This window comes from Pseudovirgaria hyperparasitica (assembly GCF_010093815.1).
Source record: "Pseudovirgaria hyperparasitica strain CBS 121739 unplaced genomic scaffold EJ05scaffold_1, whole genome shotgun sequence".
NCBI lineage: Eukaryota > Fungi > Ascomycota > Dothideomycetes > Acrospermales > Acrospermaceae > Pseudovirgaria > Pseudovirgaria hyperparasitica.
Genome location: NW_022985549.1, coordinates 874,933 through 888,702, shown reverse-complemented (window position 1 = coordinate 888,702; position 13,770 = coordinate 874,933). Strand labels below are relative to the sequence as shown.

The following is a 13,770-nucleotide window of genomic DNA, read 5'->3' as shown; positions in this document are numbered from 1 at the left end:
GTGAAAAGGCACGGCAACACGACGAGTCGATAAAAGAGTGGAATGTCGAGTGCGACAAAGGCTGTATGAGCTGGACACAGGGTCGCAGATAACAGAGCAGTAATGTTTGGTCTGTAGACAATGATGACTACGAAACCAATTGGACGACCTGGCGCACGACTTTCTACTTCAATAATGGCAGAAGCTCTTCTCCGCCCATAATTACTTTCGGTCTTAGCTCGAAGCTTTGCATAGCTGCACGTGATCATCCATGGGCGGCTTTGGAGTTGCAGACGCGCTAAAAAATGATTGTCCTCACGACTTCTGCATCACCAGCGGCGCCTGTCAATTCGCGTGTCCTTCCGCGACTCTTGTCATCTCAATTCATTCTCCTCTCGCCTCTTTTCCCCTTCGTCTTGTACAATGATCATTCCCACATTCTCGCGAGCCGCGTGGCGGACGAGTTGTGCCTTTGTCAGGCCCTCCTCAAGCTCTCCTATCCAGCAAGCTCTTGGTTCGAAGGGCTCGATTGTATACGGGTCTGCCGTACGGAGATACGCAGTAGGAAAATTCTCTCGTGACAAGCCTCACTGCAATATCGGTATGCTTGCACTCGACCGACCTGCGCAACCTTGAAATGGCTCGAAATACTAATACGATCCAGGAACCATTGGCCATGTCGACCATGGAAAAGTCAGCCTCCTACATTATGTCCTCGAAGAGAATGAACCTAACAAGACATAAACAGACCACCCTCACAGCTGCTATCACGAAACGTCAGTCAGAGAAAGGATTCGCCAACTACTCAGAATATGGTGCCATCGACAAGGCTCCCGAGGAGCGCAAGCGTGGTATCACAATCTCCGCCGCACATCTCGAGTATGCAACAGAGAATAGGCATTACTCCCATGTCGACTGTCCAGGTCACGCCGATTACATCAAGAACATGATCACTGGTGCGGCCAGTATGGACGGATCCATCATTGTGGTTGCTGCTTCCGACGGACAAATGCCCCAGACAAGAGAGCATCTACTACTAGCCCGTCAGGTTGGCGTTCAAAGACTCGTCGTGTTTGTCAACAAAGTCGACGTCATCGAGGACCAGGAGATGTTGGAGCTCGTAGAGATGGAAATGAGAGAACTACTTAGCACCTACGGCTTTGAAGGCGACGACACACCCATCGTGATGGGCTCCGCACTATGTGCTATCGAGGGTAAACGACCGGAAATTGGCGTTGAAAAGATCGACGAGCTTTTAACCGCCGTGGATACGTGGATCCCAACCCCTGAGCGCGACCTGGACAAACCGTTCCTGATGGCGGTCGAGGACGTCTTCTCCATTCCTGGACGAGGTACTGTCGCTTCTGGACGTGTTGAGCGCGGTATCCTCAAACGCGATACAGAAGTTGAACTAGTTGGATACAATGAAGCACCTATCAAGACCAAGGTTACGGACATTGAGACCTTCAGAAAGTCATGCGAAGAGTCTCAGGCCGGCGACAACTCTGGTATTCTCCTTCGTGGAGTCAAGCGTGAGGATGTCAAGCGTGGCATGGTCATTGCCATCCCTGGATCCATCAAAGGCCACAGGAAGTTCCTTGTCTCGCTCTACGTCCTTACAAAGGAAGAAGGAGGACGTCACACCGGGTTCAAGAGCAACTATAGGCCACAGCTTTACTTCCGTACCGCTGATGAGGCATGCGATCTCTCGTGGCCAGAGGGCACTGAGGACATCAGGCACAAGACGGCAATGCCTGGTGACAACTGTGAGATGGTTTGCGAATTGTACCATCCGATTGCTATCGAGAAAGGACAGCGGTTCAACGTTCGCGAGGGTGGCCGAACTATCGCAACTGGTCTTGTCACACAGATCATACCGACCACTGGTCCTTCAGTCTTCGAGAACATAGTTTCCAAACATGGTGCTTAAATGTCCGAATCACCTTTCTTGTACATCATTCTACTGTATACTCCACTCTTGCGCTTGTAGCTCTCGACAGCGGCACCTTCGCACTCGGAGACATCTTGTTGCAGGTTACTGCAGCAGTGGACGAGGCATGTCATAGGGTTTCTGGCCTGAAGCCAAGGGACACGATTGTAATATATGAGTGTAGGATAGCAAGGGAATGAGATGTGGATAGACCATATTTCTTTGCACACTCTTGTTACACCTAGTCGTCTTCACTCAGGTCCACAAGTCGAAGAAAACGGTGTACCGCAGCACATATTCCATCATCACTAGGATTGAAAAGCACTAGCAAATATGTATAACAACAGTCAATCATTTCTATTCATCACATAACGCGCGCAGCTAACTCCAAAATTCAAAAACCCAGAAACACTCTTCACACACACACACACACTCTCTCTCTCTCTCTCTCTCTCTCTCTCCGTCATATCGTACATATCCCCAGGCTGACGCTCTAATCAGACTTTGGGTGCCTGTCGCCCTTGATGTTGTTCTGCCAGTCATCATAGTTGACAGTAACATCCGGCAAGCTACCAATATCAGCCTGCGCAACACAGAACGTCTCAAGGCCCAACGCGCCCCCGGCAGAGTTGATCAGCGTGAACGGCACGACAAGCTGGATCTGGGTCGGGTTGAGGGTGTTGGACACCTCGCTCATGCGCAGCGTCTTGGTCGGGTCCCAGCTGTCCTCCAAGTCGTCAATGTACTCGTCAATCCGCTCGTTGTTGTACCACAGCCGCTCGTCGTCGCCCTGGTCCCTGAACTCGGGGATCCACGCCTTGGACACGCGGTCCAGCGCGTCCGAGTCGATGAAGACGACGCAGTTCCAGGGGCCCGGCCAGCCGCCGGGCTTGTCGCCCCGGACGGGTGCCGTGTAGGCGCCCTCGCCGATCTGCGCGCTGTTGCCGGAGCGGTCGGCGGTGATGGTGCCCGCGGCGTTGTATTTGGCTGCTATGTCCGGGCTGACGGAGCGGTAGCCGAGGATGACCTTGGAGGCACGGGAGTGCTGGTTTGTGGCGGATGTTGGGGCTGCGGAGGCGAGGGCGGTTAGGGAGAGGCCCATGGAGAGGAGTTTGGAGGTGGAGAATTGCATGGTTGGAGAAGATTGGATGATTGGGTCTGTGGGACTGGGACTTTGGTGGATTGGTGTGGGAGTTGTTGCTGTAAACTGTTTGGATTGCTGATGTGTTGATGAGGAATTCTGAGGAGGTAGAAGGAGATGAAGTTATATACTCATCTCGAGTGTATGGAGAAGTACCATTTTACTTTGACTACCAGCGTCCGCTAAGTGAATACCGACATATCGCGAGACACCTCGCTGTTGGAGATGCTATTCTAGTCTCACGAAGAGCGATTGACATCTTGGCATGATCTCTGAATAGAAGTCTGGGATTCGAACATACAGCCTCCGACCGCATTGAAACGGAAGCATATTCAGTCGAGTAATTACATGGCGAATAGACGAACGAAAGCTGCTACTAGCTCAGGGTCTCAGGGTCATGTCATGGCGGCAAGCTCAAGCTCCTCGACTGAGCCGCATGTCCCATGCCAGCTACAGCTAGTCAGGACGCGTCCGTGCCGCAGATCGTATAATCCTGGCAGACGCAGGCAGAGGTGGAAGTCGGGGGCTTGGCATGGTGTTTTTTAGTCAAACATAAGCGCTTGGCAGCAATGACGTCGACGTCGGGGGGGCGAGAGGATGGGGAAAGCGGGCTCGAACGATGGGAGAAAATGGATATGGATCTACAATCGCTTCAGCCGCACGGAAGCTGTCAGGGTGCTTGTGGTACGCTGCGGTGCAGGAAAGTCTCCGTGTATTGGCGGTCGCAGGGGCGGCATATGGTATGTAGTAGGTAAGACGCCAGCTAACCGAGCCCCGGGGAAACCTTTAAGGATCGTGTACTGGTCACAGAACCCCATAGATCTCAGCCACGGATGAGGCGATATCCAGATCTTATAGGTTTACTACGTAGTATATTGTTTGATGTCTACTTACCATTACTGCTTCAGGCTTAGTGCATATGTCAAGCCAATGCAAGGTACCCGACGGACCAATGAGAGCACACCCAGTAGCTATAATTATCTCCAAAAGAGGAATGACCTCATATGCGTAGCCAGCCCTGTGTGTAACTTGGCTGCCTATTATTCACTTACCCACAAACAGCAACCTACTCATCTGTCTTCTTCCTGCCCACAACACTTCTTTCCTTTCAACAACCACCCAAAACCTCCACCACATCCAACAAACAAACAAACCCAGACAAAACCACACGAGTAGTCAAGAAAATCACACACAAAACAGCATCACAACGACGACGACCACCACCACCACCACCATGACCGACGTCGAAACAATCACCTCCATCCTCTGCGGCCCACCCGGCGACGACGTCTGGCACTGGGACACCGTCTCCGCAACCTCAATCCAATTCAAGCCCGACGGCACAGGCCGCCTCGTTCTCGCCCAGGAACTCAACCTCTGGATCGCCTGCCCCTTCACATACACCCACACCCCTTCCTCCCCCCAAACCACCACCACCACCAAACCCACCACCCCCCTAACAACAACCCTCAACCTAACCCTCCACCCAACCAAACTCCCCACCCTCGACGCCGCCGAATCCCTCGCCATCCCCCCCGGCCGCCTCTACAACGCCGACCTCCTCCACCCCTCCACCTTCGCCCCCCACACGCGCACCATCGCCGTCAGTCTCGAAAAAGGCCGTTTCCAGACCCAGTTTGAGCAGCGGCATCGCGACTCGGGGGTCGGTTGGCCCGAGTTTGAGTGGAAGGTTAGGTTTGAGCCGAGTGTGTTTCCGGGGAGGGAGGCGTGGAGGGAGGCGCGTGGGGCGCCGGATGCGATGCGGTTTTGGACGTGGGATGAGTTTTATCGCGGGAGGGTTGGGGTTAAGGGGGATGGGAATGGGGGGTGGAGGGGGTGGTGTGGGGTTATGTAGGGGGGAAAGGAGGAGGAGGAGGGTAGGGGGTTGGATGGTGTATGTGTTTGTCGGAGTGTAGATGGGATGGCAACGGGGGAGCAGGGGGGTAATCGTCGTAGTAATCCCTTTCGTGGGTGTCTGGATGTATCAGATGCCGTAGCACACACACACACAAGCAATATGAATCTATAACCCTGGCAGCTCACCGAAACGAAAACGAAAATCACAGCACATCACCCCCTGGAACGCAGGAAAGCAGACACCATCAAGTTAAAGTACATCATCTGCAATTCATTTTCCAACACTAACCGCGCAAAAGTGCAAGATACAACAGCAACAAGAGCAACAACAGCAACCGCTATTACAACACCTTCCATGCCAAACCATACCATGCCACCATACCATGCCCACCACACCCACTCACTCACCCGCCCAAAAAAACCGCTTTCATACTTAAAAGATGCTCCGATTTACTAACAACATACGCCGCGCGCGCGCTTACAACTACAACTACTACTACTTACGGAAAAATAAGATCACTTTATCGATAAAGATTTTTTTATTTGTCCAGAGAACAAAGAATATTCCCAGACCTCTTACCCATTGATGATCTTACCTTCAAGTTACAGAATGATGATAAAAAAGAGATTTTCAATTCTTTTTTTTTTTACCTCGTAGTTTTCTCTCCTTCTCCTCCTCCACTGTGGTATGTATACTCACCCACCCCACCCCATCCCATGGATGTCCTGGAAGACAGGGGAGAGAGAAGAAAAAAAACTAATAGAGAAGGAAAACAAAAAAAAAAGAAGTAGAATGGCATTACTTGACAACAGCCAATGCAGCAGTAATACATAAAAAAGAAAAAAGATCCGACGATTGTTGAGGTCAGGCGCGAGCGAGGTTCCTGGTCTTAGAGAGATCGCCCTTCGGAATTAGAGATGATGTATATAGATAGAGCTGGACTTGCTTTTGCTCTTTACGTCCCCGGGACGGCCGGACATAATGTCCGTGGGAAAAAGAGTTTTTGCCTTTGATGAAAGTCCCAGTCTTTTCCTTACCATCGTTGAGGCCAAAGTCGATGAGACGAGTAGTGGACGTCGAGGAGCTTGCTGGGAGTGTGGTAGATGATGATGACGATGATGATGACGAAAAGATTCAGGTTTCGGAGAGAAGGAAGGAATCTCAAACCTGCCTCTTCTTACCCTTTTCAACAAATGATGTGATGATAATCGAATATACTTTTTTGTTTGGAAAAACAAAGTCCACATGACCTCTTTTTTACCTCCACGTTGTTGTGCTTGTTGTGGTTGTGGTTGTAGTTGTGGCTGTGGTTGTTGAATTGTGTGTGGTAAATGGATCAGAACCTCCGTTTGCTGCGGTCGTCGCCGTAGCCGTCTCCACCGTCATATCGTCGTTTCCTGTCATCATCTCGGCCACCGCCGCCATACCCACCACCACCATCGCGGTCTCGAAAGCCTGGCTTACCCAGAGGTTCGCGATTTGCGCCGGTCGAACCGCGGTCTCTACCACCACCGCCGCCGTACGAGCCGCCTCCTCTATCGTCAAATCTTCGCTCGCCGCGGTCGCCTCGGTCGTAGTCGCCGTTCGAGCCTCCACCAGATCCGCCGCCAAAGCCGCCTCTGCCTCCGCCTCTTGGGCCTGATGGTGCCCCTTCTGGTGGTGCGCCCCATCCGTTGGATTGATAGCCGATACCACCGCGACCTCCGCCACCGCCAAACCCACCACGATCACCTCCACCGAACCCACGATCGCCAAAACCGCCACGGTCACCCCGGAAGCCTCCCCGGCCTCCTCTGAAGCCACCTCCAAAGTCTCCACGGCCACCACGCATGCCACCGCCAAACCCACCGCGGAAGCCGGGACCTGGCGGAGGTCCGCCGAAACCAATAGCAGGTTTGGCTGGTAGCGCCTTGGTATAGCCTCTGCCTCCGAGACCTCCACCAAGACGACGCGGCTTCCACTGGTTCACTGTACGGCCTCTTTCAACATCCACCAGTATGCGTCGATCTCTGATACGTATGCCATCGGTTTCTTTGTAGGCCGCTAAATCAGTCAGGCAAGAGCCCGTGTCAGTTCATTACCTTCTGATAACTTGTTAAGGGCAGAGAGCAACAATACCTTTCATATCCTTCTCGCGCTCAAACAGAATAAAAGCATACCCCCTATTCTTCTTCACCCGCGACGCCTTCTTCTCACCCGCACGCGTATCCGTCACAATGCGAATCCGCTCAATCGGCCCAAACCGCCCAAACTCCTTCTGCAGATCGCGCGGCTCGGTATCGTAGCTGATGCGTCCGACAAAGAGCGTCTTGAAGGCGTCCCCGCGCACATTCGGGTCGTTTGCCGGGTCGTACCCGTCCTTGCCCTCCGCCATCGTCTTCTCGTGCTTCTCCTTCTTCTCGTACTTGATGCGGTCCCGGCGCTGCTGCCAGCTCTCCGTGGGCTTGTATCCGTCGTCGTAGTTCTTCAGGGCTTCGAGGTAGCCCGCGACGCCCGTGACTTTGGATGAGTGCCGGTCTTGCGGCGCGTAGTCCATGTGAGGCGCATAGCGCAGCGGCGGTCGAGGCGCGAAGAGCGCCAGGAGGTTGGGCGGAAGTTGTGCCGTCATCTTCGCGTTTAGGTGTGACAGACGGGGATAGAGATGCGAAAGATGAAGGAGGAGGGAGGGAGGGAGGGAGATGCAGGGAAGAAAGTGTCGAGGGGAAAAAGTTGATGATGGTGATGCGCGTCGTGGGTTGCTAGTCTAGGTAACAGCCCGGGGAAATCTCGGTTGTGAGACGGCTGTCGAGAACGACAAAAGTGAAAGCCGCGCGACCACTGTCAAAGGCCGTTCGTTAGCCACGCCGCGAGGATTCACAATGCCTCAAGTAACAGCATTGAGGGCGATATCCAAAGCCCAGGTATGCATGGTTCCATTCATCCAAGACCAACAATTGCGCTGACAAAAGCACAGAATGGCGTAGGCGCCTTCATCATACAATGCAAACGCATTGATTTCCACTACTGCGACTGGTATGGCAGCTCTCGAGGCATGAAGTAAGTCCCTTTCCCATCCGGTGAGGCCTCGATAATCTTTGCTGAATCGCGCGCGGTGTAGCTCCTTCATCACAAACGAGCTATCGAAATTCGGAAAAGCACACCCCAACATTGAGATAACCGTCTCTCCTCGACCGAACAAGCATCCCATCATGGTCGGCCACTACATCAACGGACACCAAAAGGCAATCTGTGTGCGGAATCTGACGAAAGAGCAAGTCCACCAGAAGGCAGACTTGTTACGCATGGCAAGCGGGGAGAAGAACAGGAAGGTGATGAGGAAACCGGTCATCAGCACGAATGAGAACGTTAGGGGTATGTGGAGTCCGTTCCATGCTGGGAGAAAGTACGAAATATGATACAATGGGAGTATGCTGCAGAAAGAGATTGGAGATTGTACATATATCGGCATCAATGGCGCATGGGTTCTCACGACGGTTGTACAAGTTCAATACTATTGTCAAGAGCATTCCAATTGTATGAGTGGTGAGTGCCATTTGCTATCGGCACCATATACTGTTGGTATATGCAGCAATGCAGCAATTTGAAGACAAAACTACAAAACCGATTTGTCTCGTCTCGGGTTGTCACTCGGACCTTGTATTCATGCCGACTTGGCGTTGATAATATCGACGACTGGAACGCGCATTAGTAGATGATTCCCGTCTTCAGGATCTAACCGACTACTCACAGGCAGGCTTCAAGCTAGCACCTCCAACCAAGAAGCCGTCGATATCTGGCTTCTTGGCCAATTCAACGCAGTTCTTCTCGCTCACGCTCCCTCCGTAGATGATTCGGGTGTTCTCAGCAGCTTCAGGAGACACGTCCGACTTCAACCAGGCGCGGATATCTGCGTGGACTTCCTGAGCTTGCTCGGGTGACGCAACCTCGCCAGTCCCGATAGCCCTAGAAACGAATCGTCAGCGCGCGCAACGCATGGTATAATAGGTAGGACCCCCCATACCAAATCGGCTCATACGCAATGACAACCTTCGACCAGTCCTTGATCGCCGAAGCAGCACTCTTCAGCTGGCTAAGAACATGCTCCTTAGTCTTATTCTCTTTCCGAATCTAAACCCTCCCCAACAATCGATCATCAGCAATTCACTCTCTTTCCCAAAAAAAAAAGGTATCTAAATCCTCGGGAGTCTTTACCTCCAAGCTCTCACCACAGCAAAAGATGACACCAACGCCTCCAGCCAGGGCAGCCTTGGCCTTCTCGGCCAGGAACTCGTTGCTTTCCGCGACCTCAGCCATGGACACCCTGCGCTCCGAGTGGCCCAGAAGGGTCCACGCGATGCCGGCATCGTTCAGCTGCTCGACGCTCAGCTCGCCGGTAAAGGCACCGTTTTTCTTGTAGTAGATGTTCTGGGCGGCGACGGCGATTTCTTTCTTGAGAGATTCGCGCACGAGGAGGAGATGGATGGCCGAGGGGGCGACGACGACCTCTGTTTTTGGCGTACGTCAATGAGAAGATGTTTGTTCCTCTGCCTCTTTATATTGCCAGGGACCTGAGTTTGTCACGTACCGGTGTTGGGGTCGAGTTTTGCGCCGTTCAAGTTATTGACGATTTCCTTGACCGATGAGATCGATCCGTTCCTGTTCGGAGAGTAGTCAGTATAATTAGCTCCCATGATGGTCGACTTGAGTTGTTCTGGAGGGGGGAGGACAAAGAGCGCATACATCTTGAAGTTACCACCGACGAAGAAACGACGACCCATTTTGGCGGGTATATGTGTAATACGTAGACTTGGAAGAGGTTATAGAGTGATGGAATAGGAATTGAAGACGGTTCAAGGCTTCAATGGACAGGATTAGGTGGTGGTGAGAAAGTTGAGTTCATTGTTCATCGACCCGCGGGGTAGTAGGTCTTGTCCATCATCCATGGCGTGTGCCCCACCACTACGTACTATATTGGCTCAGGTTGAATATCACTTTCTTGGTATACCATCACTCCTGGAAACCATGAACTACAAATCGTCGAGTCTTTTTACTCTTCGCGCTTACTAGACTTCACACAGCTACATCTCCAGTTGGGAGCAAAACAACACAAATATATTATTATTAGACCGCCCAAGTGGCCGCTAACTCAATTAATGCCTCCCAAATTAAAATACACACTATACTGTGATTTACAAATTTGCACCATGTTTTTTTTCATGCACTGAAGGTCTCCATCAGTGCCAGGCAGGGTATCTCTCAAACATAAACATAGGAAAGATGGACGTAAACATAGACATAGAAAAACAGATTGTACAAGAAGGAGAAGAAGAAGGAGAAGGAAAAGTTGCACAGAAGTGACCACATCAATGTCTGCTATATCGTCCGGCGACACCATACCGACCGGATCTGACGTGCTCATCCTCATACGCTCTCCGGTTCTGAAGTCGTTCAATCGATCTGTTCCGGCGCGTCTGGTCCACCAAGTATTCAATCGCCTCTTTCGCTCTGTCCCTACGATCCCTTCCATATTCACTCGCAGCGTCCCTGTGGCGGTGCTCCGAGCGAGGCGCCCGGTCATGGAGGCTTAATCGATCGAATGGCAGTTCGCCTACATGACCGCGGCGAAAGACAGGTGACAAGGCTCTGGGCCGGGGCTCCCCGGCTACAGGCCGACCTCTGTAGTGGTCACCTGGCGGATAATCGTCCACCGGCGGATAGTCCTCAATGCCGTATTCATCTCGTGGCATATAGTAGGTCTGAGGTCTGTGTCGTGGAGGCGAGGGGGCGGGGAGCATGGCTGGTGGTCTGTGTTGGATTTTGTAAGTTGGTCGCATCGACGAGACCATGGGTCTCGCACGTTCACTCATACGTCGCTGGAGCGACGGGATACGCGGTATATCCTCGAAGCTGGAAGGCGCAGTACTGGCAGTCTCGCCCGGCTGAGAGAAGACTGAATTGCCAGAGCCATAAGCCGAGTCCGTGCTGGTGGTGTCTGGGTAACGATGTTGCCAATCGGCAACCTTTCTTTTGACATCTTTGATATGCTTCCGATCGATCGAGGGACTCATTCGCTCACTGAGAAGCTTTCTTGCCACCCGTTCCAAGCTCCTCTCACGAGAGCGCTTTGATTTTTTATGAACCTCGCTAGACTTGGGCACGAAGGGTGCACCCTCGAAGCGTCGTGATTTGGACTTATGGTGAGTTCGGCCTCTGCGGGAGTCATAGTCGCCTTCCATGCTGAAAGTCTCATCATCGCTTGAAGATGAACTAGTCGCGCCATCTCCAGATCGGTAGCGACCGCGACTATGACGACGTACAGGTGTCTGTTCACGGTTCATATGTACAGCATTAGGACCGGCTCTGCGCGCACTTGGTCGATCGTCTGTCGCTCTGGCTTCTCGGATGGGGACATCGAGATACGGGGCCGGTATGAAAGGGTTTATTGGCTCTTGCAAATATGAAGGGGTATTGGGTCTGGTCCCTTGATGCATACCCTGAGGCGGCATACCTTGGTGTGGTGGCATACCTTCATGTGGTGGCATACCTCGGGATGGTGGTCTACCCTGAGGAGGCATGTTATGAGAAGGCATACCCTGTGGCGGCATGTTATTAGGAGGCATGCCCTGAGGAGGCATACCCTGAGGCGGCATGCCCTGTGGTGGCATGCCCTGTGGTGGCATGCCCTGTGGTGGCATACCTTCATGTGGTGGCATGCCTTGATGTGGTGGCATACCTCGAGATGGTGGTCTACCCTGAGGAGGCATGCCCTGAGGAGGCATACCCTGTGGCGGCATACCTTGATGTGGTGGCATACCAGGCATGTTGTGAGGAGGCATGCCCTGAGGAGGCATACCACGAGATGGAGGTCTACCCTGAGGCGGCATACCTTGATGTGGTGGCATGCCCTGAGGCGGCATGCCTTGATGTGATGGCATGCCCTGAGGAGGCATACCTTGATGTGGTGGCATACCCTGAGGCGGCATGCCTTGATGTGGTGGCATTCCCTGAGGAGGCATTCCCTGAGGAGGCATTCCCTGGGGAGGCATACCCTGAGGTGGCATACCCTGAGATAGAGGCATATTCTGAGGAGGTCTCCCCATCGGAGGCATTCCTTGCGGAGGCATGCCTTGACCACCAAATGCGGGCGGGCCCTGCATCTGAGGAGGCATCGACTGAGGATGGAACTGGCCTGCGCCCATCGAGGGGAACGGGCGGACATGGACGACATCATCGTCAGATGACAGGGCATCATCATCATCATCATCATTATCATAGTCCCTCTTCTTGACAGGAGGCTTCGGGGCCTTGGCACCAGATGTTGCTCTGTTGACGCCGTCCTTAGTGGTGGCGGCAGTAGGTTTAGGCTTCGCAGGGAGAGCAGGGTTGTGACAGCGACTCAGGATCACTCGCATCGCCGTCGTTTCTTCATGACGAGATCCCCAATGTATGGGTCTCTTAGACAGCATCAGCGCCGCGATCGTCCATTCGGCTTGTGGATGGGGGTCCCTTTCTTGCTCTCTCCTGAGCAGATCATCGATGGCTTTGCGTCGAAAGTGCTGCGTCAGAGCCTTGAGGTCGTGAGAGATATTCCGTCCGTCCCTCTCGCACTTGGCGCGATATTTCGCATAGATCTTCTCGATGTCGGGGTCTGGGAGACCAATCTTGGAAGACGTCGAAAACTCCCAGGAGACGTCCTGGCCCGGCTTGAGGAGGGCTTTGGGCTTCCTCTCGAGTAGCCAGTAGGTCATAGTGGTGGGAAACGGCTTCACCGAAGTCGTGGCTTTGGAATGCGAGTCTTTGTTCCCCGATCCTCTGGCTCCCTGTGATTTGCCGTTTTGGCCGCGAGATTCGTAGGGTGGGGGCATGGCTCCAGAAGGAATGCCATTGCCCATGGGCATGGGTCCGTTCATAGGAACGGGACCAGCCATGTGAGGAGGCATTCCATACATAGGCATAGGGGCCGGCGGAGGTGGAGGTGGATGGCTCATGTTGACTGTATTGAACTCCGAAGCGAAGACGTGAGTGTCGATCAGTCAAGCCGTGAATGAAAGGCAGGAAGCTTGCTATGTGATATAGTCGCAGTGCTTCTACATGTCAGGTATATTCAAAAAAGTCAAGTAGCATACTTTCTGAGCTCTTTTGTAGATTCAAATTCCAAGGGTAGCGGGCTGTGTCATAAGAGCATTGTTTGTCCCACGCGTTTCGTACGCGCAGCTGTGGCAATCCGATCATCTATCGCGACTCCGTTGCTCGACGAAAGGATCCAATACCATGCAACTCCTGCATGTCGAGGTTTTGATATTCGCGAGACCGGTAGAAGAACACAGCCCTATTTTCTGTACATGCGGCTCTCATGAGCCAATAGCAAGGCTGCCTTGACAAGGTGTGGTAGTCCACGAACCCAAGGGCCGGTGAAGACATATCCTGCAGCCTCCCTCTGGTGTTGCCCCTGCACATGGGCTCATGAACATCTTGACCGGCTGCATGAGGGTGGTGTAAGCGATACGTTCTGCAGTTGACGGACCCGGCGATGGGTGTGTGTGTGTGTGTGTTGTGGAGTCGGGTACGGATCGTTTCGAAGCGAAGCGGTTTGACGACTGGCTAGAGATGCCTAAAATCTTGTTAATGTGCTGAATTTGGGAGGCTTTCTGCACGGAATAAGCAGTTCATGTGTTGTTAGTGTAGCCGTGGGATGGTGGTGGAGGAGGTGGATATCCATCCTGAGTGGACAGTCCCCCGCATGTTCCTTGTCTGAAAGAAAGAAGGCATCCATCAACGTTGGAACAGGGCAACAATAACTCTCGATATTGATCCGGTCTTCAGAGCCACCTTTCTTCTCACTCACCACAGTAGCCGCGGGAGCATACACTTCCACATCACACC

At 52.8% G+C, this 13,770-nt stretch overlaps 8 protein-coding genes across 8 annotated transcripts; 3 read left to right on the top strand and 5 right to left on the bottom strand.

Annotated features, from left to right (window-relative positions):
• Nucleotides 1-402: 402 nt before the first annotated feature.
• Nucleotides 403-1,909, top strand: EJ05DRAFT_433505 (translation elongation factor Tu; the record flags this gene model as incomplete). The annotated part of the gene is made up of 3 exons (XM_033741607.1): nucleotides 403-580; nucleotides 644-672; nucleotides 728-1,909. The coding sequence occupies 3 exons, from the start codon at nucleotides 403-405 to the stop codon at nucleotides 1,907-1,909; spliced, it is 1,389 nt and encodes a 462-aa protein (XP_033605150.1).
• Nucleotides 1,910-2,155: 246 nt separating this feature from the next.
• EJ05DRAFT_9934 (uncharacterized protein) lies at nucleotides 2,156-3,130 on the bottom strand. The gene has a single exon (XM_033750131.1). It carries the CDS (start codon nucleotides 3,039-3,041, stop codon nucleotides 2,403-2,405), a length of 639 nt encoding a protein of 212 aa, XP_033605149.1. The 5' UTR covers nucleotides 3,042-3,130; the 3' UTR covers nucleotides 2,156-2,402.
• A 987-nt stretch (nucleotides 3,131-4,117) lies between these two features.
• EJ05DRAFT_506388 (uncharacterized protein) lies at nucleotides 4,118-4,905 on the top strand (the record flags this gene model as incomplete). The annotated part of the gene is made up of 1 exon (XM_033747816.1): nucleotides 4,118-4,905. Exon 1 carries the CDS (start codon nucleotides 4,285-4,287, stop codon nucleotides 4,903-4,905), a length of 621 nt encoding a protein of 206 aa, XP_033605148.1. The 5' UTR covers nucleotides 4,118-4,284.
• A 673-nt stretch (nucleotides 4,906-5,578) lies between these two features.
• On the bottom strand, nucleotides 5,579-6,200 carry EJ05DRAFT_9905 (uncharacterized protein). Its single transcript, XM_033750126.1, has 2 exons — nucleotides 5,855-6,200; nucleotides 5,579-5,811 (listed from the first exon to the last, which is right to left on the bottom strand). The coding sequence occupies exons 1-2, from the start codon at nucleotides 6,153-6,155 to the stop codon at nucleotides 5,798-5,800; spliced, it is 315 nt and encodes a 104-aa protein (XP_033605147.1). The 5' UTR covers nucleotides 6,156-6,200; the 3' UTR covers nucleotides 5,579-5,797.
• A 44-nt stretch (nucleotides 6,201-6,244) lies between these two features.
• On the bottom strand, nucleotides 6,245-7,516 carry EJ05DRAFT_481595 (RNA-binding domain-containing protein; the record flags this gene model as incomplete). Its single annotated transcript, XM_033745087.1, has 2 exons — nucleotides 6,245-6,951; nucleotides 7,027-7,516. 2 exons carry the CDS (start codon nucleotides 7,514-7,516, stop codon nucleotides 6,245-6,247), a joined length of 1,197 nt encoding a protein of 398 aa, XP_033605146.1.
• Nucleotides 7,517-7,707: 191 nt separating this feature from the next.
• Nucleotides 7,708-8,511, top strand: EJ05DRAFT_471657 (uncharacterized protein). Its single transcript, XM_033743010.1, has 3 exons — nucleotides 7,708-7,808; nucleotides 7,862-7,944; nucleotides 8,006-8,511. Exons 1-3 carry the CDS (start codon nucleotides 7,767-7,769, stop codon nucleotides 8,301-8,303), a joined length of 423 nt encoding a protein of 140 aa, XP_033605145.1. The 5' UTR covers nucleotides 7,708-7,766; the 3' UTR covers nucleotides 8,304-8,511.
• On the bottom strand, nucleotides 8,194-9,695 carry EJ05DRAFT_471656 (triosephosphate isomerase). The gene is made up of 6 exons (XM_033743009.1): nucleotides 9,628-9,695; nucleotides 9,473-9,543; nucleotides 9,100-9,392; nucleotides 8,909-9,015; nucleotides 8,636-8,850; nucleotides 8,194-8,580 (listed from the first exon to the last, which is right to left on the bottom strand). Exons 1-6 carry the CDS (start codon nucleotides 9,663-9,665, stop codon nucleotides 8,549-8,551), a joined length of 756 nt encoding a protein of 251 aa, XP_033605144.1. The 5' UTR covers nucleotides 9,666-9,695; the 3' UTR covers nucleotides 8,194-8,548.
• Nucleotides 9,696-9,831: 136 nt separating this feature from the next.
• EJ05DRAFT_9725 (uncharacterized protein) lies at nucleotides 9,832-13,207 on the bottom strand. The gene is made up of 2 exons (XM_033750111.1): nucleotides 13,014-13,207; nucleotides 9,832-12,971 (listed from the first exon to the last, which is right to left on the bottom strand). The coding sequence occupies exon 2, from the start codon at nucleotides 12,873-12,875 to the stop codon at nucleotides 10,251-10,253; it is 2,625 nt and encodes an 874-aa protein (XP_033605143.1). The 5' UTR covers nucleotides 12,876-12,971; nucleotides 13,014-13,207; the 3' UTR covers nucleotides 9,832-10,250.
• Between the last annotated feature and the right edge of the window lie 563 nt (nucleotides 13,208-13,770).

Bases quoted from the DNA above. Each gene is read 5' to 3' on its own strand.
- EJ05DRAFT_9934 (XM_033750131.1), bottom strand. From the start codon at position 3,041: ATGCAATTCTCCACCTCCAAACTCCTCTCCATGGGCCTCTCCCTAACC.
- EJ05DRAFT_9905 (XM_033750126.1), bottom strand. From the start codon at position 6,155: ATGTGGACTTTGTTTTTCCAAACAAAAAAGTATATTCGATTATCATCA.
- EJ05DRAFT_471657 (XM_033743010.1), top strand. From the start codon at position 7,767: ATGCCTCAAGTAACAGCATTGAGGGCGATATCCAAAGCCCAG. The intron at 7,809-7,861 runs GTATGCATGGTT...ACAAAAGCACAG, and splicing joins GGGCGATATCCAAAGCCCAG to AATGGCGTAGGCGCCTTCAT. The intron at 7,945-8,005 runs GTAAGTCCCTTT...CGCGCGGTGTAG, and splicing joins GGCAGCTCTCGAGGCATGAA to CTCCTTCATCACAAACGAGC.
- EJ05DRAFT_471656 (XM_033743009.1), bottom strand. From the start codon at position 9,665: ATGGGTCGTCGTTTCTTCGTCGGTGGTAACTTCAAGAT. The intron at 9,393-9,472 runs GTACGTGACAAA...CGCCAAAAACAG, and splicing joins AAAACTCGACCCCAACACCG to AGGTCGTCGTCGCCCCCTCG. The intron at 9,016-9,099 runs GTAAAGACTCCC...GGGAGGGTTTAG, and splicing joins GCTGTGGTGAGAGCTTGGAG to ATTCGGAAAGAGAATAAGAC.
- EJ05DRAFT_9725 (XM_033750111.1), bottom strand. From the start codon at position 12,875: ATGAGCCATCCACCTCCACCTCCGCCGGCCCCTATGCCTATGTATGGA.